This window comes from Dioscorea cayenensis, chromosome 7 (assembly GCF_009730915.1).
Source record: "Dioscorea cayenensis subsp. rotundata cultivar TDr96_F1 chromosome 7, TDr96_F1_v2_PseudoChromosome.rev07_lg8_w22 25.fasta, whole genome shotgun sequence".
Taxonomy (NCBI): domain Eukaryota; kingdom Viridiplantae; phylum Streptophyta; class Magnoliopsida; order Dioscoreales; family Dioscoreaceae; genus Dioscorea; species Dioscorea cayenensis.
This window is the reverse complement of record NC_052477.1, coordinates 127302-149978: the sequence shown is the minus strand read 5'-3', so window position 1 is coordinate 149978 and position 22677 is coordinate 127302. Positions and strand designations below refer to the sequence as shown.

Below are 22677 nucleotides of genomic sequence, written 5' to 3'. Positions count from 1 at the left end.
TGTGTGTGATAGTTTGAGTAATGTGAAAATATATATAATGTAATTTTTATAGTAATAACAAAAAGAAAAAAAAAAGGATTTTGTATTTATATTAAGTTGAAAGTGTTCATCTGATTGGTTATGACTTATGAATGAGTTATTTAATTAAATTATGGTTAAATTGCTCATAAGTGTTACTTGGAGGTTGGTGTGTGTGTGTTTTTTTTAAATTTATAGTAGTGTTTTTTATGCTCATCTTTTCCGTTTTTAGTAAATTATTGTGCTTGTAGTTTTTACTGTAATGAAGGTAGAGGGTTTATCTATTTTTTTATAAAAAAAATAAAAATTAAAAAAAAAAATTTACGTGGAGGTTGGTGAATAGACCATGTAGCCGAGGTTACATGATGAGACGTGGTTGACAGGGAAAGACTTGGTTTGTTGCTTAGAATGTAAGATTTCTCAGGGGAGTGCACATCACATTTATTTCCTTGTTTACAACTTGGATTTATAATTAAGACTGTCTGACTCCATCTTCATGGGGGGAAAAAATACATGCATGTTTTTGTTTTCAAAGGAGTTGCTTAGTCTGCACATCAATTTAATTTTTTTTGGCACATTTGATATAATTAATTTTCTTGTGCTGGCGCATCAATCTAATTCTTGGGCCCGTATTCATTATAATTTTCTCCTCCTGCTGGTTAAGTGTTGCGAGGTGGAGTAATTATCATGAAAGAGAATCTTAGAAGGGGAACTGATTATGAATTTTATGATATAGACCAATCTTTATATATATATATATAACAAATTCAAAAAATTTATTTTGTTGACGGGGATCATTTTGATGAACTTATATAAAATATATTTTTTAAAAAAATATTATTTGATAATGTAAAAAATACGGTGAATTTTTTTATTAATTATGGAGACAAAAGGTTGTTAGGAATTTGTAGGGGTGTGAAACTTGAATTCTAATTAACAATATTGATATAAAATAAAATTAAAAAAAAAGAAAAGAAAGAAAAAACAAGATATTGAATTCTAATTAATAATATTGATATAAAATAAAATAAAAAGATTAAATAAAAACAAGATACTAAAATTTATACATGTTTATTTGTATGAGTTGTCTTATTTTATGTTATCGTTGGAGTATCCAACATGAATAATGATTCAAGAGTACAAATTATATTTGACATATTGTTTTTTTTATGTGTTACACATTCAAAATATTCAAAGGATTTTATGATAATTTTATTCAACAGATATCACATTCAGTCTTTATTATTACTACTTTATCGATAAGAATCTTTATGTATTACATATGTTTTTAACATCCAAAATCTTCTTCTTTTATAGGCTAAAATAACAACAAATAGGTGATTTTAATTAATAATTACACAAAAAGATGGTTTTAAAATAAAAAATAATTATCACCCACTATAAACATGGCTTCAAAGTCAAATGTGATGAGCACTGACCATTAGTGAGTTTAAAAAAAAAACACACGTACATGAGGAACTAGATTTATCTTTTCTTCTCCATTTTTAACATAGGTGGAATATCATAAAAAAACATACAAAATATAGGGGAAAAAAATATTTTTTTACATAAAGAGTTTATAATTAAAAAAAATATTTTTTTCTATAATTTAATTTTTAATAAAAAAATAAATTTTTTTTATTAATATGAATTCCCAAACATATATGCATTGCTTCAAATCTAATAATTTTACCCACAAAATTATGCTATATCAAGTTGGAACATACATTGGATGTAATTTTTTAATAAAATAAATAAATTATAACTTTATTAAAAAAAGAAAAAAAATAGAAACAAGAAAAATAAAAAATAATAGAATCAACAAGAAGACACAACAAGCTAAAAAGACTCACACCAGTGGTGAGATGCTCAAAAATAAAAATCTCGGTAGGATTTTACTTTTTTTCTTTTCTAAATAAATATGTGGTTTATTTTTTTTTTTTAATAAAATAGATAAATCATAACTTTATTAAAAAAAAAAAAATAAAAACAAAAAATAATAAAAAATAATAGAATCAACAACAAGACACAACAAGCTAAGAGACTCGCACCAGTAGTGAGGTGCTCAAAATAAAAAGAAAAAAAAACGAGAGGAGATAAAGAAAGAAGAATGAAGAAAGACGAACAACTAGACTGGCGAAGACCACCGTATTGACATTGGATGCATTGGCAAACCTATATAACACGAGCATTTACAAATTCCAACAAAATAATAATAATAAAAGAAAAAACAATGCTTTTCAAGCTCAGTATCATCAATCGAAGTCGAGCTCGAGCTCTCCCTTCTCTGAATCAATCCTTCTTCTCCTCCGCTCCAAACCCCTAGACAACGAAACAATGGCGATGGAGAAGAAGACGAAGCCGTGGACACCATCTTCCACATCGTCACCACCTCTCCCTCCGAATCCTCCATGATCGACTCCCTCAACCAGTCCCCAATCCTTCTCACCAACTCCCTCATTGATGCCCTCCTCCTCCGTCTCCGCTTTCAGCCACGCCAACCCCTCACCGCGCCCCTTCACTTCTTCTCCTTCACCTCCAATCGCCGTGGCTTCTTCCACTCCTCCTCCTCCTACGACACCATGCTCTACATCCTCGGACGTGCTCGCCTTTTCTCCCACGCCTGGCAACTGCTCGTCCAAATGCGCCGCAAGGACTCAGACCCTAATCACCCCCAAAACCCTCCAGATCATCCTCGGCCGCATCGCTAAGGTCTGCTCTCTGCGCCAAACCCTCGATAGCTTCCGCAGGTTCAGCAAAATCTCATCTTGCTCTGATACTGTTTGGTTTAATGCCTTACTGAGAACTCTGTGTCAAGAGAAAACCATGGCCGATGCTCGCACTGTTTACCACTCTTTGAAGCATGATTTCAAGCCTGATTTTGCAAACTTTCAACATCCTCCTCTCCGGCTGGAAATCCTCCGACGAAGCCGAGCACTTCTTCGAAGAAATGAAGCTTCTCAATGTCATCCCAGATGTCGTCTCCTACAATTGCTTGATCGATGTCTACTGTAAAAACAGAGAGATTGAGAAAGCACGCAAAGTGTTCGATGAAATGCACGACAGAGAAATCAACCCGGATGTGTTCTCGTACACAAGCTTGATTGGTGGGTTGGGATTGATAGGCCAACCAGACAAAGCTAAAGAGCTTTTGAATGAGATGAAAGAGTTGGGTTGCTACCCCGATGTCCCGGCTTATAATGCAGCTATCCGGAACTATTGCATTGCGAAACGGATCGGTAATGCTTTCGGTTTGATGGAGGAGATGATGAGCAAAGGATTGGTTCCAAATGCAACTACTTATAATCTCTTCTTTCGGGTTTTTTACTGGGCTAATGAGTTGAAGAATGCCTGGAGTTTGTACTTGAGAATGAGAAGGGAAAATTGTTTGCCGAACACGCAGTCTTGTATGTTTCTTATTAGATTGTGTCGGAGGCAGGAGAAGGTGGAGATGGCGATCGAGTTGTGGAATGATATGGTCGAGCATGGGTTCGGTTCCTTCACATTGGTCTCCGATGTGTTGTTTGATCTTCTTTGTGATTTTGGGAAGTTGGAGGAAGCCGAGAAGTGTTTCTTGCAAATGGTGGATAAAGGTCACAAGCCAAGCAATGTTTCGTTTAGACGGATAAAGGTTCTTATGGAGCTTGCAAATAGGCATGAATCTTTACAAACACTTTCCGATAAGATGACATTTTGTGGACGACATTCGCCTAATAATAATATTATTCGAAGCAGTTGACAGCGAGTTTTGTTTGTGTATGCTAATGAATTTGATCATATGTGAAAAATGATGAGAGAATTAAGCTGTGAAATGATATGGCCGGGTTTGTGCACATTGGTTTTGTATGTGTTATTTAATCATCTTTGCAGTTGGAAGAAGCCGAAAAAGGTTTCAGATGTAGTAAAAAACTGAGTTCAATGTTTCATTGAATTTTGCATCGGAATTAGTTGCATTTTGAGGCTAAAGTTTTCGTTCATTCTTGTGTTTCTTCTTCTGTTTGTTTCACTTTGTATTCATACAGCTATAAAGCTCTCGGTTAGCTGAACAACATAGAACGGGTCGGATCCTCAATGGTTACAACCCGAATCCGCAATCACCGACAGTCACTAATGTACAAATCCAACCGTAAATCAGTACTAGTTTCGGATCACGATGTAGTTATGGAACAGGTCGGATCTTGCAAGCTTTTGACCCGAATCCGTTATCACCAGCGTGTGCAAATCCAACCGTAAATTTGCCTCGCGATCGATTTTTCTCACGAATCTCGAGACTCTTTTCCCGGCAATGTGGGTATATAACAGCCAAGGGATCGAAAGAGAGAAAGAGAGAAAGAGAGAGAGAGAGAGGAGCTGGAGCCATGGGAGAAGCGATCGCCGACGAGAGGAGCACGACGGTGGAGATCAAGGACCTTAGCTTCACCTATCCGGGGATCGATGGCCACCCACCACCGGGATCGGCCCCACTCATCGATGGGTTCTCGCTCACCCTCCATGCTGGAAATCGTTGTCTTCTCGTCGGGTCCAATGGTGCTGGTGAGAGCTCTTTCTCTTGCTATTTGGTTCTCTCGTTTCTTGTTTGCGTAGTGATCTGATCTGGATTTTCCTTGGGATCTGTGTTGATTGTAGGGAAGACGACGATTTTGAAGATTTTGGGAGGGAAGCACATGGTTGGGCCGGAGATGGTTAGGGTTCTTGGGAGGTCTGCTTTTCACGACACTGCTCTCACTTCTTCCGGCGATCTCTCTTACCTTGGTGGCGAGGTTTGGTTTGGGTTTTGCCTTTCGATTTAGTGTTTTACCTTAACTTCCAAATTTGAATTTTTGTTGATCTTAATTGAGGTGCTTAGTTACATTTTTTTTTCCTCTTTTTTTGTTGTATCAATTTGAAATTTTTTTTTTCTTCTTTATATGAAATTTTGAATCAGAGCTTTTATGTGGATTTTAGTTTGATAAGCTGTTTTTGATTGGGGGTGAGGCGATTGTTTGTTATATACGTAGAAAAGTTGATAATTTGGAATGTATTCCACAATTTGGTAGTTTGGAAGTGTTAGTTGTGGCAATTATACTCTTCCAAGTGATATGCCTATGGCTTGAGAAATGTCCATGTTTTCTTTTTTCTTTTTAAAAATAAAAGATTGGAATATGGGGGGATGACTTGGTCTTAGAAAGACATACATACTTGTAGAGGCTGTTAGTTTGTGTTAAGAATAAAATCTTAAATGTTTTTACTTATTAGATTGATGATCTATTTGTTGGATTAAGTATGCTTTACAATTTGAGTTTTTGATGTTTAGATAAGACCAATCACTTATCATTAGTAGAGGGAAGTCTTGAAGCTTGTTGTCCATTTTATTTGTGTGATTTATATGTTTAGTGAGTTTATTCATGGTTGTATTTGGCAAAGTTGGGAATATATGTTTCTGAGATGTAGAAATTTGCTGCAGTGGAGGAGAGATGTTGCCTTTGCTGGTTTTGAGGTGTCTATACAGATGGATGTCTCAGCAGAGAAAATGATTTACGGAGTCACTGGTGTCGATCCCCAAAGGAGAGACGAACTAATTAAAGTAATGCATTTGACTTAAATTGATATTGTATTGTGAAATCTATTATTCAGACTAGGCAAACACTACTTAGGAAATTGTTTATTTCTTGGCCATTGTTGTGCTAGGTTTTAGACATTGATCTGTCATGGAGAATGCATAAATCATCAGATGGTCAGCGGAGAAGGGTACAAATATGTATGGGCCTTCTTAAACCATTTAAGGTCTCAAATCTGGGAACTCTTTTCTGCATTATGTTTTGCTATTCTCTACTTTATGGTTGTCTTTTGAAATCATCATTAATTGTAAGAAATTGGATCTCTTTTATTCTCTTAGGTTCTTCTTCTTGATGAGATTACAGTCGATCTAGATGTGCTGGCAAGAGCCAATCTGTTGAAATATTTGTCAAAAGAATGCGAGGAACGAGGAGCTACAATAATATATGCTACACATATATTTGATGGCCTTGAGAATTGGCCTACTCATATAGTGAGTTTGTCTCACTTTTCCACAATAAGATTTTTAATTGAATTTTTTGCATTTTAACTGTCTCAATACTTGTATGACAGGTTTATGTTGCACATGGGAAGTTGCAGTTAGCATTGCCTCTGGCAAAAGTGAAAGAAATGAGTAATTTATCTCTGATGGTAAGTAAGCTGATTGCTTAATTGATGGTTTCCAATAGTGAATGGTTGTTGATCAGAGTGGATTGTGAATGAAAACAACATGAAATGCTAAAATTTACAAAAGGTCATCTTTTCTCTCCAAGTCATTCTAGGACATTGAAATGATCTTTTCCAAATGAAGGCCCGCTAAACTCTATATATGTCTCTTTGCCTTTGACAATTGGCACTGCAGCATTGCCTTCTTGATCTTAGTTAGCAGATCACTTCATTCAGAGATAAATTTTTCAGCAATAAAGGGCATGCATTTCTAGAACCAATCAGTCTATTTTATATGTTATCAATACTTGTTGTACCATGGTACATTAATTTTAATGGTTCTTGGGATGTATAGAGAACTGTTGAGAGTTGGCTGAGGAAAGAGAGGGACGAAGACAGGAAGAGAAGAAAAGAGAGGAAGTTAAAGGGTCTCGAAGAATTTGATAGGGCAGTGGAAGGCACCCGTGTGATCGGAGATCCAGCGAAGAGCGCCGTGCGAGTTGTTAACAATGGGTGGGCTGCTGGGAGGCTGCATTCAACAGTAGCTGGAGAAGAAAATTTCACCTTCAGTTCAAACAGAGTTCTCAGGCAATGATTGGTGATTAAACAGGGTTTTGAAAACTTTGCTGATTTGTGTTGTTCTTATTATATTTTACTTATTATTATGTATGTATTCATGTGTGCAATAAACATAGGTGAATCACAAAGTTATAGTTATTATAAAAAAAAATAATAATTACTATTTATTTCTAAGCATCATCACAATTTGTTGTCTCATGTTTTTAATTATTGATACCGTAGTTTATTTGATTTAATCAGTAGGTTTTAAGTGTTTTCCTGCCATCAATATATCTTAATACATGATTGATAAGTAGCAGTCTTGCAAGGATGTTCTTTTCATATTTTGGAAGTTCACACGTGTACAAACACCAAGAAATTGAAAAGATTATCCTTTTATTATTCTTAAATATATTATATTAATTAAAACGTATGTTAACAATGTATGTGAATAAATTCACATGTATATTATATTAAATAAATTTCAATAATTTTATTTTAAAAATTCTGAATATTTTTTTCGGGCCTTTGGTTTTCTGTTTTTAATTTTCAATACTTAATAACAGAAATGATAACTTGAGTTTTAAAATTTTGATAAAAGGACTTTCATGACAGAATTAAAAAAAAAACACCTGAATCGTATTTTCAAGCAGTGAAATTTAAAAGTTTCTTTTTAAAGGTCAAACAATTAGATAATCACCCTATACATATACCTAGAAATTCACGTACAAACATATAAACACACTAATACACAGATAAATACATGCATGTATATACGTCAAAACATGAGGCCAGAGCAACAAAAGCCTCTGCATGAAAATTATCAGAAATGGAAAAGTAACACGTAATTAGAGAAAAGAATTAACACCACCTAAATAATAACAACAAATTTTCATACACATCTGGTTACACATCAACAACAAACATTTTGGCAAAACCAAATTTGATTAACAAGACAACACACAAGAAATATAAGAGCAAGGCTTCGCTATTTCTCTATATATATTGCTAATTAGACCAAAAGCAGCAACAGACCAGCAATACTTATGCCTGCATGAAAAATCAGCAGCAACTTATTGCTTTAATCGAACATGAACAATATATATATATATACATAAATAAAAAAACGTATTCATATTTAATTCAAACCTTGTTGGCTATGTTGTTTGAGAGCCAGTCCAATCCTTCATAAAGACCTTCACCAGAAGTGGCACAAGTGCTCTGGATGTACCTGCCAGCAATTGACAAAAAATTTGTTCAGTTACTATGAAGACAGAAGAATTCTTAACAAGTGCACTGAAAACAAGAGCTTGATTTTGTGCATTTCTTACCAATGGCGTTGACGGAGGGAATGCAGGCCAAGTTTATCAGTGATCTCTGCAGCATTCATGGCATTCGGGAGATCTTGCTTATTTGCAAACACAAGCAACACTGCATCTCTCAACTCATCCTGTATGAGAAATCAAAATATGATATACACTACTTCCAAGCCAAACCTCAAAGGAATGATGACCTGATGGCTGATAAAGTACATCAACCCAAGATAGTATGGGAGACTTGCTAAGGATGCTCTCAAATAAAAAGGTAATTACTTATATCCGTGCTTAAAAAGCAATAGAAAATGATTACATCTCAATTTGATAGATCCTAGTAACCGAACAATAGATGTAACATAAGAAAGATTAGATGGGTATGGAAAAAGCAAAGGCACCGCATCAGCTAAGAAGAACAGGACCCAAGATCACATGTGAATATCTATGTACAGGTTGAAAATGCTGATAATCAATACGAGTTTCCAGGTCCACAACCATACAGTAACAGAATTATATATGTGGTGTTCTGAAACAGGTGCAATATTATGGCCCAGTCTGATCAGAAAAAAAATGTGATGATTTACCCTCATTGAGCATCCGGTGAAGCTCATCCCTTGCCTCAACCACACGGTCACGGTCATTACTATCAACCACAAATATAAGGCCTTGAGTATTCTGGAAGTAATGCCTCCACAAGGGCCGGATCTGTCAAAGTAGTAACCAGAAAGCCTTAGCTATCAAATTCTCGCTAAAATTAATTTTATAGTAACCATGGTGTTTACTACAATAAAAGTATACGCTACAAACTGTAAATTTAATTATTAAAACTCCACTAAATGGCCAAAGGCAATAATTCAAATTATGACTTCAAGGCACTAAATTAAGTACGCCCAGGATAATTACCTAACTCAAATGAGGCAACTCACATTGGGTAAAAACAACATACTAACAAAATTAGTATCATGACAGTTGAGCATCAGTGGTTATCCACATCATTAAGTCTCTGATACATAGATATTTTAAGAAAACTTCAATGATAAGAATACCTTGTCCTGGCCACCAACATCCCACACAGTAAAGCTAATATTCTTGTACTCCACCGTCTCTACATTAAATCCTGGCATACAAAGAAGAATATGTTAATCATAGTTCGCAATATATATATATATATATATTATGTACCTATGCATATAGACATGCAAAGTTAATAATCCAGTATGGTTTCTTTCCTCAAATGAAAAACGAAATTACAAGGGGAAAAACCATACACTTAGAATGAAGAGAAACAAAGCTTCCTAAAGAGTTTACTGTCAACACACTAAAAAGAGGTATTTAACACTATATCCTTTCAAAGGTACATAGCACATACCAATGGTGGGAATGGTAGTCACAATCTCTCCAAGCTTGAGCTTGTACAAAATGGTGGTCTTACCAGCAGCATCAAGACCAACCATAAGAATACGCATTTCTTTCTTGGCGAAAAGCCGACTAAAAAGCTTGGTGAAGGAAAGCCCCATTTTCAAATCTAAAACAAGTAACAAAACAAAAACATGTCAACACGTAGCAGGAAAAAAAGTAATTTATACAACACGGGCATACCCCTTCAACTAAACAGGAAACAGATAGCATTTACCAATAACAACTACAACTCATGTAAGACAGTGGAAAATAGAAGCAAATAAAAATTCTATCTGAAGAACAAAAGTTTCAATATCTTAAGAAAAGGAAGAGAATACACACGGTGAATTAAATGTTCTGTGGTAACAGAAAACATGCAATTTCAATTGAATGCACAAAGCAGGCTCTTTTTTTTTTCCTTATTTTTTTCTTTTTCCAAAATCCTTCAAATCCAGATCTACAACTTTTCTACACTATATCAAAGATTTAGCAAACAAAATTAGCCCATTAAAAACTGAGGATGATTCACTATTCCACATAGCACTAACTATGGAAAACACATCCATGATCACCAATGTCCAAAAAGATCCAAGTGCCAGAACAAAATACATCAAGGCAGTTCCTCCATGAAGGAGCTATCAGAGATCTAAACCTAATCAATAAACAACACAAAACAAATGCCGATCAGATCTGATGAAAACCTAAAAAATAAACTCAAAATTCCTCATCCACGACACCAAAACCCGCATTTCCACTCAAATCCGTCAATCTCTACAATAAATCTAAACAATTGGAAACCTATAAATCTAATCAAAAACAGCATTTGCTTAAATCCCATCACTCCCATCAAATCCCGCAAGAAATCCAACCAATTCGGAACATCCAAACCGAATCATTATAAAATTAAAAAAAAAAACTAATTATTCTCAACATTTTACATCAAATCCATCAAATCCCGCAAGAAAACCAGCGAATTCAAAGCATCCAAACCTCATTCAAAGAGAAAGAGAGAAGAAGAAGAAGAGATTACCAGAGAAACCGAGACCAAATCGAGATCTTGGCCTTCGAAAACACGAAACCATATATTATATATATATATATATATAGTTTAAAAACCTAAGAACTTTTTCATATACCTCCTTACAAACTCAAGTATTTACACAAACCTCTTTTATTCTCCACAATTACACACAACCCCTTGAATCTTTGATATATTCATTTCACTCTGATCCTCTTTTTACTTTTTGTTATATCGTGCTTAAGAAATTTTGAATTCAAGACCTCTCAAATACAAGTAAGATAAAAAAAATCACTAGACTACCTCACTTGTTTGTGTTTTCAATTAATATTATTTTCTTGGATTATTATTTTCTTATTTTTAAAAATATGTAATTTAATTATATGCCTTTTGTTTTAATTAACATTTAAGTGATGATTAGCTTGTTGATAATTAAGGTAATTTTAGCTTCAAATCAAAGATTACATAACTTCAAAGCTCTTCAATTAGTCCATGAAACAAGCAAAAATCACAGCATAAATTTTTTTTTTTTTGATAAAAAGCATAAATTTCCTTCATTTTTATCATGAAAACACTTCCACTTTTCCAAGTTCCACAAATGAAAAAGCAATCAATGAAAAGTGGCTTCCACTTGCTAGAAATCCAACTCCACTTCCATTAATTTCTCACTTCCCTTAATTAATTATGCCTTGTTTCCACCTTGTGCTTCATTTCCATTACTAGTAGCACTTGCATACAATGGTAAACCAATACCCAAACTCTCTCCATTCTCCACTTCCTCCACTTCCATCCCTTTTTTCCCACTTCCTTTCTTTTCCTCCTTCCCTTTCCCCCATAACACCATGTACAATCCTCCCACTATCAACACAGACCCTGTCACACTAAACCAAAACACAAAAACATATAAATATTAATTATATAAATATATAGTTTAAATAACACACAAATATATATATATACCTTCCAACGTAGAGTTTTTCATCAAGTATTGCCCAGCCAAGGATGACAACAATGACAAGAAGTAGAGGACTAAACATAGAGACAAAGAGAGGGCCTCTTTTCTGAATACACCATGACATTAGAGACACTGCTAATCCTGATCCTATCACTCCCTGAAAACAGTTATATATCTAGTTAATTAATATTTACTGTAAAACTCTATTTGGAAAAATTTTACTATTATATATATATCACTTACAGTATAGATTGCACTTGCAAGTCTAATGTCCCAACCAAGTGCCCATTTTGATGTATTTCTATCCACAGTTACACTAATGATAATGCACTGCACTCCGGCCATGGCACACATTATCGCCGAGCTTGTGTATGGGTACGCGAAACTCTTACTAAGTTTCGCCTGCGATATAATTGTGCTGTTATTATATTATCTGGACTTGATTCAACCTAAAAGTTTAAGCTTATAAGTTTATGAACCTGAATGATGTACCAAATAGCCCCGGCAAAACAACTACCGACAACAAGAGCTGCTCCGAGAGCAAGATTATGATCGGCAGCTGCCGGGGAAGCGACACTGGCTGCCGTCATTTCCTCGGCGTATTTCCAATGGATGTGTGATGGAAACATTTTAATTAGACTTCCTTTGTAGAATGTCATGAGCATGGAACCACCCACACATATTAATGTTCCGGCAACTTTTGCCTGTCCGGCCATTGTTCGTATTCCTACCGTCTCCATTCTGTCGAATAATATGATGTTATGTAAATATAGAAAGTTATATTAGCTCTGATACCATGTTAGAAACAAATTAAATTACCTGAAAGGAATGGCCATGACGAAAGTGATGGCCGGAAGCATGTTACTAAGAGCAGAAGCAATGGTTGGAGATGAGTACTTGAGTCCAATGAAATACAACAACTGGTTTATTGTAGCACTGCATGTGAAGTGTGAACCATTTCTCATTAGCATGTTATTTTAGTTTAGAGATAACAAAGAAAGGAAAAATAATTAAGAAAGATTAACTAATTACCCGAATAATGAACACAAGAAGATCTGGAAAAGAACACTAGTTGTGATCTTCATTTGAGTTTTTCTGAAAAGAAAAAGTCATTGTTTTGTTTGTTGGTTTTGAGAAGAAGACAAATGCAGTTTAGAAACGGTTTCAAGAAAGACTGCCAAACAATTAATGCTAACTTATTAAACATATATATATATATATATATCTTTCTCTCTTTCTCTGTAAAGATGAAGGCTTGAGGTCTGCAAATGGAGAGAGAAGATATATATTAAAGAGAAGGAGGTAAGAATGAAAGGGCTCAAGCCTGAATCCATGACCATCTTTGCAAGAACATTCAAGCCACCATACCCAACTTGCACTGCTATCATATACCATTACTGGAACATATATTGCTTGAGCTTTTCTTTCTCTCTATCTTCATCTCCATCTCCAGATCTCCAAATCTCTTTCTATACATATATATGCTTTCCTTTCTGATCTTCTTGATGGTTTTAAAGAAGTAAATGATGTATCTATGTATGTATTCTTTTGAGAGAGAAAAGGTGGTGAAAACTAAGTATGTAGAAGATGTAGCGAGGTCTAGTCTTCTAGATCTTCTATATATATATACACACACACACACAGAGAGAGAGAGAGAGAGAGAAATAGAAAGCTCAGCTCTTTTTTTGTCTTTCTTAATAACAACAAGCACATCTGGCACTGGACACATGGGAAATGCCACTGAATGACACACCATGCAAGACTGTCATATTTCTCTTTATAACCCTTTTTGGATGCTCATGCATGCAACGTCTTTTTCATATATATAAATTTAAGTGATTTTTGGGTAAAACTCTTGAATAAATAAGTTCAATTTATAACAAGCTCAAAAGAAGTGATTGTTTGATTTTTTTTTTTGCTTTGATATTTAGTTAAAGTTATTGATTTTTTTCTATATATATATATATATATATATAATACCTTTCAAGGAAGAAGGCAACAGGAAGAATGCAGAAGGTGGCAATAATCTGACGATATGTGATCAAAACAAAGGGACTCATTCCTGCATCCATTGCCAACTTTGATAGCACATTCATCCCTGCATATCCCACTTGAATTATCACCATTGCCAAGCTTGGGGTGCATTCCTTCTCCTCTATTCCCATTCTCTTTCTTTCTCTCTTCCTCTAAACAACAACAACTACTACTACTACCCAAGAAAAGAGGGCTCTATTATAGAGCTTTATATAGTGTAGAGCTTTATATAGCACACGTAAAGTAAGTTTGAAGTGAGAAAGATAGCAATTAAAACTGATCCTGACGTTCTGCAGGATATGCGCTTTGTTTAGCAGTAACAGAAAGCGTACAAGACATTGCATGTAACACACCACCATTTTGTCCTTTTTATTTTTCTTTTCCTCCATGATTTGCTTGAGGTTGTAGAGAAAGAGAGAATGGAGAAGTGGATGATATCTTGATATTGTTTTAGCATGAAGACAGGGACATCTAGTGGTGTAAAGCTTGCTTTGTTGCAGAACTAATGAAGGAAAGCTTGCAACTTGGTTTTTCTTTTTGTATTCAAGCTTTATTCACTGTAGTTTTGCCGCATACATTCAGATAAAAAGCATGCATTTTTCCTTTATCATGTTTCCTTGATTGTAAAGGTGAAAAACTATCATCAAATAGTTTGTTTCATGCTATAAGATGCCTCAGTACGTGATAATGGTCCTGTTGCTGACTCATATCTTAGTCAGATTTCCATGTTTATCGGTTCCGTTTTTAGCTAAGTTGCCTCAAAACAGATGGTTTCTCTCTTATCCAAATCTACTCTTATTTGCCTAAAGATTTAGTGCTGCAAACTTTGATATCACTCTCTTTTGATTGAATACTACAACACCACAAGCATTTACTACTCACACACAAGAAATGCTAGAATGCAGTTGGAAGATGATGTCAATGATTGCTGAGAATGTTCATCGACGAAAAGTCCTCATAAAGCAGTTATTACAAATTTGTAATCGATCAGATGGGGCAAATATGCCGCACTGTGTTCTGTTCATATTGTTTCAGAAAGAAACCACGCGTGTTCAGTTGAACATGATGAAAAGAAAAGCTAATTTCTTTTGTATTTCAGAAAGTCAGCTGGACCATAACAATTGTTGACGAACATGATAAAGTTTATGATAATGCAATTTGGTGCATAATTATACATTTGGCAGATATACTTAACAATTAGCTATTTGTGTCTTATGGAGAGATAAGTGTTGCATTTATTTCACAAGTATGCATGTCAATCAGTAGAAAATTGTAATCAACCATCAGAGGAGGTGTTGTATAAGAAAAAAAGGCCTATTTAATTGGAAAACAATGCATGGAGCTTTCATTTATTAAAGAACAAGAGTTTCGAGAACGTATTTCGATTCCAATATACATGTTCACGGCAAGGAAAATAATTCACAAGGCACACATACCATGCTAAACAAAGAATTATGAGCACTGAGTCTTGCCTCGCACGGCATGTTGATGTTGCTGATCTGGCCAGGAATAATAATCAAGCAAAATATCAGCCAAATTTGATTTCACAAGCAGCATTTAACACAACTTAGCATGAAGGCTGTTTTACTTCTAAAAATAAAACAGGGCAATCACTTTCAGATGGAAAAGACTGACTCAAAAAGCTAATCATACAGTAGGCAAATATTTGATCAATTTGATGATGCAGTTGAAATGATATCTGCAAGGCCACCCATCATTCTCTCGGCCTTCTCGCCCCGCTCACCTGAGAATCAATACATGCATTCTTGCTTAAGGGATGACAAATGATGAGTGGTAAGTATCCAAATTGAAACATAATGATCTCTATTGATACAGCAGAGTTGATGTCCTACCCGTGCGGATTCGTATAACATCTGAAACAGGTATCACTGCAAAAGCAAACAAGCCTCATCGTAATTCTTTTTACTAATTCAAAAACAGATATATAAGTATGACGGAAGGAGGTTCTTCTAAATTGTTTCTTACAGAATATCTTGCCATCACCAATTTCTCCAGTCCTAGCTTCCTCAATTATTTTATCAATTACCGCTTCAACCTATGCAAGCATCATTAAAAAAAATTTATTTCCACAAAACCGTTTTATATTTTAAGTTTTGCATGGGCAGAGATTTGTAAACTTGATATGATGAGCAGGGAAATAGCATTCTATAGAACTAATCGCATTTTCAATTCCAACAATCAAAATAATATGTTCATTAACGGAAATGCACAACGATGGACATAAATGAATCAATGAATTAGAATTTCTGATCATTGCTCTTGAGAAACTGCAGGACAACATACCTGGTCCTTGGATACAACAATCTCCATTTTAACTTTGGCTAAGAACATATTTTCCGAAAACTCAGATCCTACAAAATTTTCATCAAAATGTCTAAGAAACTATTGCAGGACAATAACCGGAACACAAACCAAACAGATTCACATCTTAAGTCTTAAATGAAGTGCAAATAGATATACAAGATAAAGACAATTTAATTCGAGAAAACAAAATTGTCCTGTTTAACATTAGTACTAAACTTGGAGTACAATGATGAACAATCAAACACTATATAAGCAGTTTAGAATCATTTCAATGAAGCAGAAAGCATGATAAAGGACATGTTTTTTTATATAAAAGGTTCCATAATCTCACCAGCTTGCCTTTCCATAGACCCTCCCTGAGCTCCAAAACCTCTAACATCAGACACAGTCACTCCCCTGATCCCCATCTTCATCAACCCCTGCATTTTCCAGCAAAAAAACGAAGCACAACGTTTGCAGATTAATCCAACTCCAATCTTCTGAAAATCTAAGAAATCTTCACTCAAATCGAAAATTTGTTTCTTTTTTCACTTACTGAAGACACATGCGCCACCCTCCACGGCCTTAACATTCAGAAATCCAAAACAAAATCACAGTTTTAGGTCAAAAAGCTTGCACAAAATTCCAAACAGTAGCAAGAGAAAACCACCTGAGAATAGCTTCAATTTTGTAGAACTGCGAATCCGGGACATAATCTATAAAGCAAACACAAAGCTTGATCAAATTCTAGCAGAAAAGGCAAGACCAAGAATGGATTTCTCCAATCGCAAAGAAAAAGTTTCAATCTTTGGCCAAACCCGGTGAGCTCTGTGCTTTGATGACGGGACGGAAAGAAGCACTTCCATTGCTATGGTGCAGTGATTCACAGCGAGGAGAAGCTCTAGGCATGAAAAGGAGAGACTTTGATGGAGAAAAGGGGAGAAGAGCTTCAGCTGAGAGTGGCTTCAAAGGATTAAGAGCTTGGGGCTTCGCCATGGCCGCCATGGAAGCGAGCTTCAACACTATACCTTGTTCTCTTCTGGGGTATCATTATCAATGAAACTTTGGCGAATCTCAACCGTTCATCACCAGATCAGCAGAGTGATTGACGGTTTAGATTTACAGCCTTGCCTCGAGATCGATAAAAGAAGGCTCACTAGTCACTAGTGTTCATCCTCGTCTCCTCGGAAATGGCTTCGGAGAAGAAAGAAGAGTTCGTCTATAGAGTGAGCACGGCGGCAGAATGGGATGAGTTGCAAGCCAACGGCAACACTCTCGGCGGCGATCTCGATCGCCGCACTGGTTGCATCCATCTCAGCACTATCAATCAGGTAGTTGATAGTTCAATCACCACCAAAAGGATTGATAAAAAAAGCACCTTTTTTCTTGTTGAATTAGGGAAAAAGATCCATTTTTTAAGGGAGATTTGCGAGTGGTTTTAAAATTTATGGTTGTTTTACGTAGGTGAAGATGGTTTTGAAGAATTTTTTTCATGGGAGGGAGGACTTGTTCTTGCTTCAAGTTGACACTGCTAAGGTGATTAATAATCCACTGATTATTAGTTTGCTTTTTTCATAATAGCTTTGATGAATTGATTGAGATTTAAATTTTGAATCTTTGCAATGTTTTTTATGATATTAAACTAAGAAATATTTGATGAGATTAATGAGGGATTGATTCCAAGATGTAATCTTTCAAAAGTTATACCAAATTTTCTTAGCTGTTATATTGATTTGTTCTCTGCTTTTGATCATTTGAATACTGAAACTCTTTTGCTGTTCTTTGTGTTCTTTCAAATGTTGGTTCTTTGTTTTGTGTTTCTGATTAAACTACAAGATTAAATTTGTAATAGGGAAGCCACTCTTTTCTTTGTCTTTGATCAATGATGCAACACTGCAAGAAAACACACTCAAATATATGTTCAGATTCTATAATCAACTGCAGGAATGAATTTTATTGCCTCTTGTATCTGCATTTTCTCTGTTTTATCAGATTTGTTGATTTGCTGTTACATTGATTTAACAAATTCAAAGCATGTAAATTTTTCAACAGCTTGGGGATGGACTGATTTATGAAGCAGTAGACGAAAACAACTTTTTCCCGCATTTTTATGGCCCATCTCGGAGCTTTAGTCCTCTGTCGCTTGACACCGTGCGCAAGGCCGAGAAACTGCAGCTAGTGAATGGTGAATTCAGCTGTAACATACTGACTGAATCACTGAACTGATTCTGCCCTTCAATAATTTGTTCTCATATTCAGTTTTTTTTGTAAAAACATTATGAATTTTTATCTGGAATTGGGTTTGTGATCTAGATCTCAGAACATATAAAATTGATTAGATGTTGAAACTGGGCTCTGACTTCAGAGGCCACTTGCAGTTTGAAGTTGAATAAAAAAACACCCATTTGAGTGCTTGATTTTAGACCAAGAACTTGTATAAAAATGGATAGAGTTGCAAAACGCACATCACATGGAGATGAACATGCCTGCTTTGCATCTTTTTTTCTCCGCCTTCATACTTTTTGCACAGGTACTACTACTCTTCTTCTCTTTTATTGCTGCTGAATCCAGGTGTATCTTGTTCAACTTCGGAGACTCTAACTCAGACACCGGCGGGTTCTCCGCTGGTCTTGGCTTCTACCTCGGCCCTCCATCCGGTCGCCTGTTCTTCCACCGAACCACAGGCCGTTTCTCCGATGGCAGGCTGTACATTGATTTCCTCTGTATGTGGTTGATCTGATTGTATAAAAAACTATAGTTTTGTTTCTCTGTTACTGATATGTTCTTTATGTTATTAGGTGAAGGCTTGAAGATCAACTATATGAGTCCTTACTTAGAGTCCTCTGCTCCAAACTTCACACATGGAGTGAACTTTGCAGTGACTGGTGGTGCCACTGATCCAACTGTTACATTTCCTTTGTCTACTCAAGTTCTTCAGTTTCTTCACTTCAAGAATCGAACTCGAGAGCTTTGGCCACAAGGTATTTCTCCACTAGTTCTCTCTCACAAACACTCAATGTTTCACTCTCTGGAACTAATTTCAGGAGCAGGCTCATTGATTGATGAAAATGGATTCAAAGAAGCAGTTTATTCATTTGATATCGGCCAGAATGATATATCAATAGCCTTCACTGCTAACTTGAGCTATACACAAGTCATTGAAAGGATCCCCTCCATTCTTTCCAGAATCAAAGATGCTCTCAAGGCAAGTTTAATGACATTCTAGATTCCAAGCCCATCACATATTGCTAAGTTAACTTGTTCTTGACAGACAATATACGAGAATGGTGGTACGAAACTGTGGGTATACAACACAGGGCCATTGGGTTGCTTGCCCCAAACACTGGCTCTGCGGAAGCAAAAACGACAGCAAAATCGATGAGAATGGATGCCTTGCAGATTACAATGATGCTGCTAAAGTCTTCAATGCTGGACTGCTTTCTCTTTGTGATCAACTCAACTCTGAGTTCAAGAATGCAACCATTGTCTACACTGATATGTTTGCCATAAAGTATGATCTTATTGCCAACCACACGCAATACGGTGAGTTCTTCGATGATTGTTCTACTGTTAATTTCCAAGAAAAATGCTAAAATTTCTTCATGGCAGGCTTCGAGAGGCCACTGATGGCATGTTGCGGACGCGGAGGACCTCCGTATAACTATGTGAACAGAATGACTTGTGGGCAGCCTACGGCATCTCCCTGCCCTCTGGGTTCTCGCTATGTGAGTTGGGATGGAGTTCATCACACCGAAGCTGCAAATCAATTGATCGCTGCGAAGATCTTGTCTTGCAAATACTCAAGACCGAAGATTATGCTAACAAGTCTTTGCAAAGACTCGAATTGATTCATTGTCAAACATAAACACAAAAAACTGGAGTACATTAATATAATTTTGTTTGATTAAAAGTTAAGTATCTGCAGAAAACTTGCAGAAATCTTCTTTAACTGGTTACTGTGGATAAAATTTGTGTTTGATTTGAATTATTAATCACAAAGGAAAGCTGCTCCTGCTGGATTTATTGAGATTTGAAATTGTTAAGAAGATGCATGCTCCAAAATCCAATGATCAATGCAAACATATGTTCAGCAATATACACCTTCTCAGACACAATCTATCCTGCAGATGCATACACAAAACACTGGAAGTTCATACTTTCAAGAGACAACAATTTGGAAATGGGAATAGATGGTCATCATTGCTCTAATTCAAGGAAGGGAGTAACTCCAAAAGGGACGCAACGAATTGCATTTGGGTTTCCTCGCAGATGGTAAGAAACAGAGGAACATGCACAAACAAAGACTTGATCCCATGCTGTTCTGCGAACCGGAGAGAATGGTAATACACATAGTTGCAGACAAATCGACCAGCATCATCTGAAGGTGCTACATCGTATCCCATCCCCGACAAGGCCTTGGCCATCTCATTGACAGGAAAAGAAGTCTGCATTGATTGATCAGCAATCAGTAATGGTAACAAAGAAATAATTCAAAAATTCTTTTAATATTTCATGATACCTCTCTTGCTCGCAAAATACATCCATCCGATTCAATGATGGAAACTTTCTGCAAAGTAGATAACAAGAACATAATTCGATGTTGAAAGATGAATGTAACAGTGAAGTTGAAAATACAAAACCTGTGGTTTCCATCCAAGTTCATCAGGGCATCTAAAAGTGGCCTCATTCACTGCCTGATTCTCAATAGCAAACCTCATTGCGCCGCTGTTAACTCCAAGATGCAACTGAAGACAAACCAATGGCATAATTCAAGCAGATAAAATACCAATACCTTACTCCATATATCACTGAAACTAAAAGAGTACAGATGCCTAAATTACCCAAATGATTTGCCCATTGTTTTTAGCATCAGGATCACTCACAGATGATTCTAACATTTTGTAAAGAGAATCAAGTGCACCTAATCCAGCAGCCTCAAGAACAGTGCAACTACCAAGAACAAGATCTTTCGGTAAACCGTTCTTCTGCATATAACTTCTCAGATTACTGACAATTGTTTCTGTTGGGTTCTCTGATACTCCATGAAACTTCTTGAATCCAGTAACATGAACTGTTATTGCAGAAGGTCCCTCTGAACCCATCTAAAGCAAAGAACAAACTATTCCTGCAATGACATGATAACTAATGAAAACATAGCTCTAATTTTGGAACGAAATCAGGCAGAAAATTAGTTGAACTAGTTTATAGATGATCATGGCAAACAAGAACTGGAAATCAATGTGTTTTCACATTAAGTTAATTTTCATATGAACAGAAACAACTTCAGATATTAATATTTCCTTCAATCCAAAGATAGTAGCACATAGAAACAGAAAAACAATCAACCGGAAATCAAGATCCCAACTTTATCACAGAACTCATAATCCAAGACAAATTCTCAATAAATCCTGAAACAAAATCAAAGGAACTACATGGCTAATCTAAGATCAACACAAGGGAACAATCAATAACAAATAAGCACAGGAACCATCAAAGATCACACCTTTTACACACAAAGAACAAGAAAGGAAGGAAATTTTCGCCAAAGTTTGGATCTTTTTCAGTCAGGTGGTCTCAAAATAGGGTGATGGTGATGATAAATTGATAAGATCAGATCCAAGTGAATATATATAAATACAGAGATTGAAGGGAAAGGAAAAAGGAGAAGAGATAGGATCAGGTTGGTGGGACACTAACACAAAGGGAAAGAAAGCATAGGGATTGTAAAACCAATGTAGAAACCAGTGAGCATGAGATAAATGGACAGAGATGGAGAAACAAAAGTACAAACATGCCTGCAAATCCAAAGATGGCTGCTTGAGATGATGCGCTCTGCCTTCCTTGCTTGGCTGTCTTTCAGCTTTTTATCTTTTTTATATTATTATTATTATTATTGTCATTATTTATTTATTTATTTTTTTATTTTTTATTTGTGTTTAAATTTTTTTAATTTTTTTAGTAATTTTTTTAGTATAAAGTTTTTCAATGTCTATTTGCTGGAGTAGTTCCATTGGGACAAGCAACCTCTTGTGGTTTAAAGGCATTATAATAATATCAGTTGCATACTTTTTATTTGGAGAACTTATTGAATTTGAGTGTTTTTATTTTTAATTAAAAAAATCCATTTTTTTAATTTCTTTTTATTCTTTTGTCCCATTTTTTTAAATTTTGGATTTTTCTATACTCCTTTGTTTTTTTAATAAAATTATAAGTTATCTACTTTATAATATACATTTAAATAAATTTATATCACTAAAAATTAAAAATATAAATATATGATTGTAAAATATAAAAATTTTGTCAGCAAATGAGATAGATTGTTATGAAACCTGAAAACTTTGTCTATTTAACAGACCGCTATAATTTACATTGTTACAAAATCTACAAAACGACAAAATTAAAGTTTGTTTAAATTATTTAAAAAATAAAACTTGAGTATTTATTATAAATTAAAACAAATTTATAAGTTGTATGTGGATAACAAAACTCAGGTAATTAATTTTATTAAAAAATTCACATAAAAATGAGTCAAATGCACTGACTATTCCCCCATTAGCCTTTCTAAGAAATTGAAATTTTTAATTAAAAAAATTGAACATTTTTTATAATTACACTTTTTTTAAAAAAAAACAAAAAGGGAAAAAGAGTACTGCCCTACCTATTGTTCAATATTCCTTGAATCAACATGAAAATCATGCTATTACTTGTTAGTCAACTTTGAGAATTATTAAAAAAAAAAATCTTAAAAAAAGCTTCCAGAAGAGTTCATTATTATTATTATTTTAATATATAAATATAAAAATTCACAAAATTAATAATTACGTAATTATTATTTAGAGATAAATACGAGAGAAACCTTATCCACTAATCCAATCACT

General features: G+C 35.1%; 8 protein-coding genes across 9 annotated transcripts; 4 read left to right on the top strand and 4 right to left on the bottom strand.

Moving 5' to 3' along the window:
- Positions 1-2128: 2128 nt before the first annotated feature.
- LOC120264659 (putative pentatricopeptide repeat-containing protein At1g02420) lies at positions 2129-3970 on the top strand. Its single transcript, XM_039272483.1, is given in 4 exon segments — positions 2129-2166; positions 2345-2675; positions 2677-2898; positions 2900-3970. Coding segments are annotated over 4 exon segments (1449 nt in total). The 3' UTR covers positions 3758-3970.
- Positions 3971-4347: 377 nt separating this feature from the next.
- On the top strand, positions 4348-6965 carry LOC120264376 (ABC transporter I family member 20-like). The gene is made up of 7 exons (XM_039272193.1): positions 4348-4551; positions 4645-4778; positions 5462-5581; positions 5686-5781; positions 5894-6046; positions 6127-6204; positions 6575-6965. Exons 1-7 carry the CDS (start codon positions 4377-4379, stop codon positions 6812-6814), a joined length of 996 nt encoding a protein of 331 aa, XP_039128127.1. The 5' UTR covers positions 4348-4376; the 3' UTR covers positions 6815-6965.
- A 606-nt stretch (positions 6966-7571) lies between these two features.
- LOC120265375 (ADP-ribosylation factor-like) lies at positions 7572-10603 on the bottom strand. Its single transcript, XM_039273248.1, has 7 exons — positions 10519-10603; positions 9460-9615; positions 9137-9207; positions 8675-8795; positions 8109-8226; positions 7927-8008; positions 7572-7827 (listed from the first exon to the last, which is right to left on the bottom strand). The coding sequence occupies exons 1-7, from the start codon at positions 10568-10570 to the stop codon at positions 7822-7824; spliced, it is 606 nt and encodes a 201-aa protein (XP_039129182.1). The 5' UTR covers positions 10571-10603; the 3' UTR covers positions 7572-7821.
- Positions 10604-11151: 548 nt separating this feature from the next.
- On the bottom strand, positions 11152-13631 carry LOC120265384 (WAT1-related protein At1g09380-like). Its single transcript, XM_039273258.1, has 7 exons — positions 13442-13631; positions 12494-12556; positions 12281-12397; positions 11941-12202; positions 11705-11863; positions 11467-11618; positions 11152-11387 (listed from the first exon to the last, which is right to left on the bottom strand). Exons 1-7 carry the CDS (start codon positions 13624-13626, stop codon positions 11189-11191), a joined length of 1137 nt encoding a protein of 378 aa, XP_039129192.1. The 5' UTR covers positions 13627-13631; the 3' UTR covers positions 11152-11188.
- A 1186-nt stretch (positions 13632-14817) lies between these two features.
- LOC120265377 (nitrogen regulatory protein P-II homolog) lies at positions 14818-16832 on the bottom strand. Of its 2 annotated transcripts, none has more exons than XM_039273249.1 (9): positions 16618-16832; positions 16470-16515; positions 16356-16383; positions 16152-16239; positions 15800-15867; positions 15482-15551; positions 15349-15384; positions 15149-15239; positions 14818-14994 (listed from the first exon to the last, which is right to left on the bottom strand). In XM_039273249.1, exons 1-8 carry the CDS (start codon positions 16802-16804, stop codon positions 15166-15168), a joined length of 597 nt encoding a protein of 198 aa, XP_039129183.1. In that variant the 5' UTR covers positions 16805-16832; the 3' UTR covers positions 14818-14994; positions 15149-15165. The 2 variants fall into 2 exon arrangements, with proteins under 2 accessions (XP_039129183.1, XP_039129184.1); XM_039273250.1 differs by having other exon boundaries at positions 14818-14989.
- A 123-nt stretch (positions 16833-16955) lies between these two features.
- On the top strand, positions 16956-18064 carry LOC120265380. Its single transcript, XM_039273254.1, has 3 exons — positions 16956-17130; positions 17264-17335; positions 17852-18064. Exons 1-3 carry the CDS (start codon positions 16990-16992, stop codon positions 18023-18025), a joined length of 387 nt encoding a protein of 128 aa, XP_039129188.1. The 5' UTR covers positions 16956-16989; the 3' UTR covers positions 18026-18064.
- Positions 18065-18269: 205 nt separating this feature from the next.
- Positions 18270-19826, top strand: LOC120264657 (GDSL esterase/lipase At3g62280-like). Its single transcript, XM_039272482.1, is given in 6 exon segments — positions 18270-18522; positions 18598-18780; positions 18844-19004; positions 19071-19157; positions 19159-19342; positions 19409-19826. Coding segments are annotated over 6 exon segments (1107 nt in total). The 3' UTR covers positions 19648-19826.
- Positions 19827-19853: 27 nt separating this feature from the next.
- LOC120265373 (pyrrolidone-carboxylate peptidase-like) lies at positions 19854-21666 on the bottom strand. The gene is made up of 5 exons (XM_039273246.1): positions 21595-21666; positions 20641-20924; positions 20440-20544; positions 20319-20366; positions 19854-20244 (listed from the first exon to the last, which is right to left on the bottom strand). Exons 2-5 carry the CDS (start codon positions 20899-20901, stop codon positions 20005-20007), a joined length of 654 nt encoding a protein of 217 aa, XP_039129180.1. The 5' UTR covers positions 20902-20924; positions 21595-21666; the 3' UTR covers positions 19854-20004.
- Between the last annotated feature and the right edge of the window lie 1011 nt (positions 21667-22677).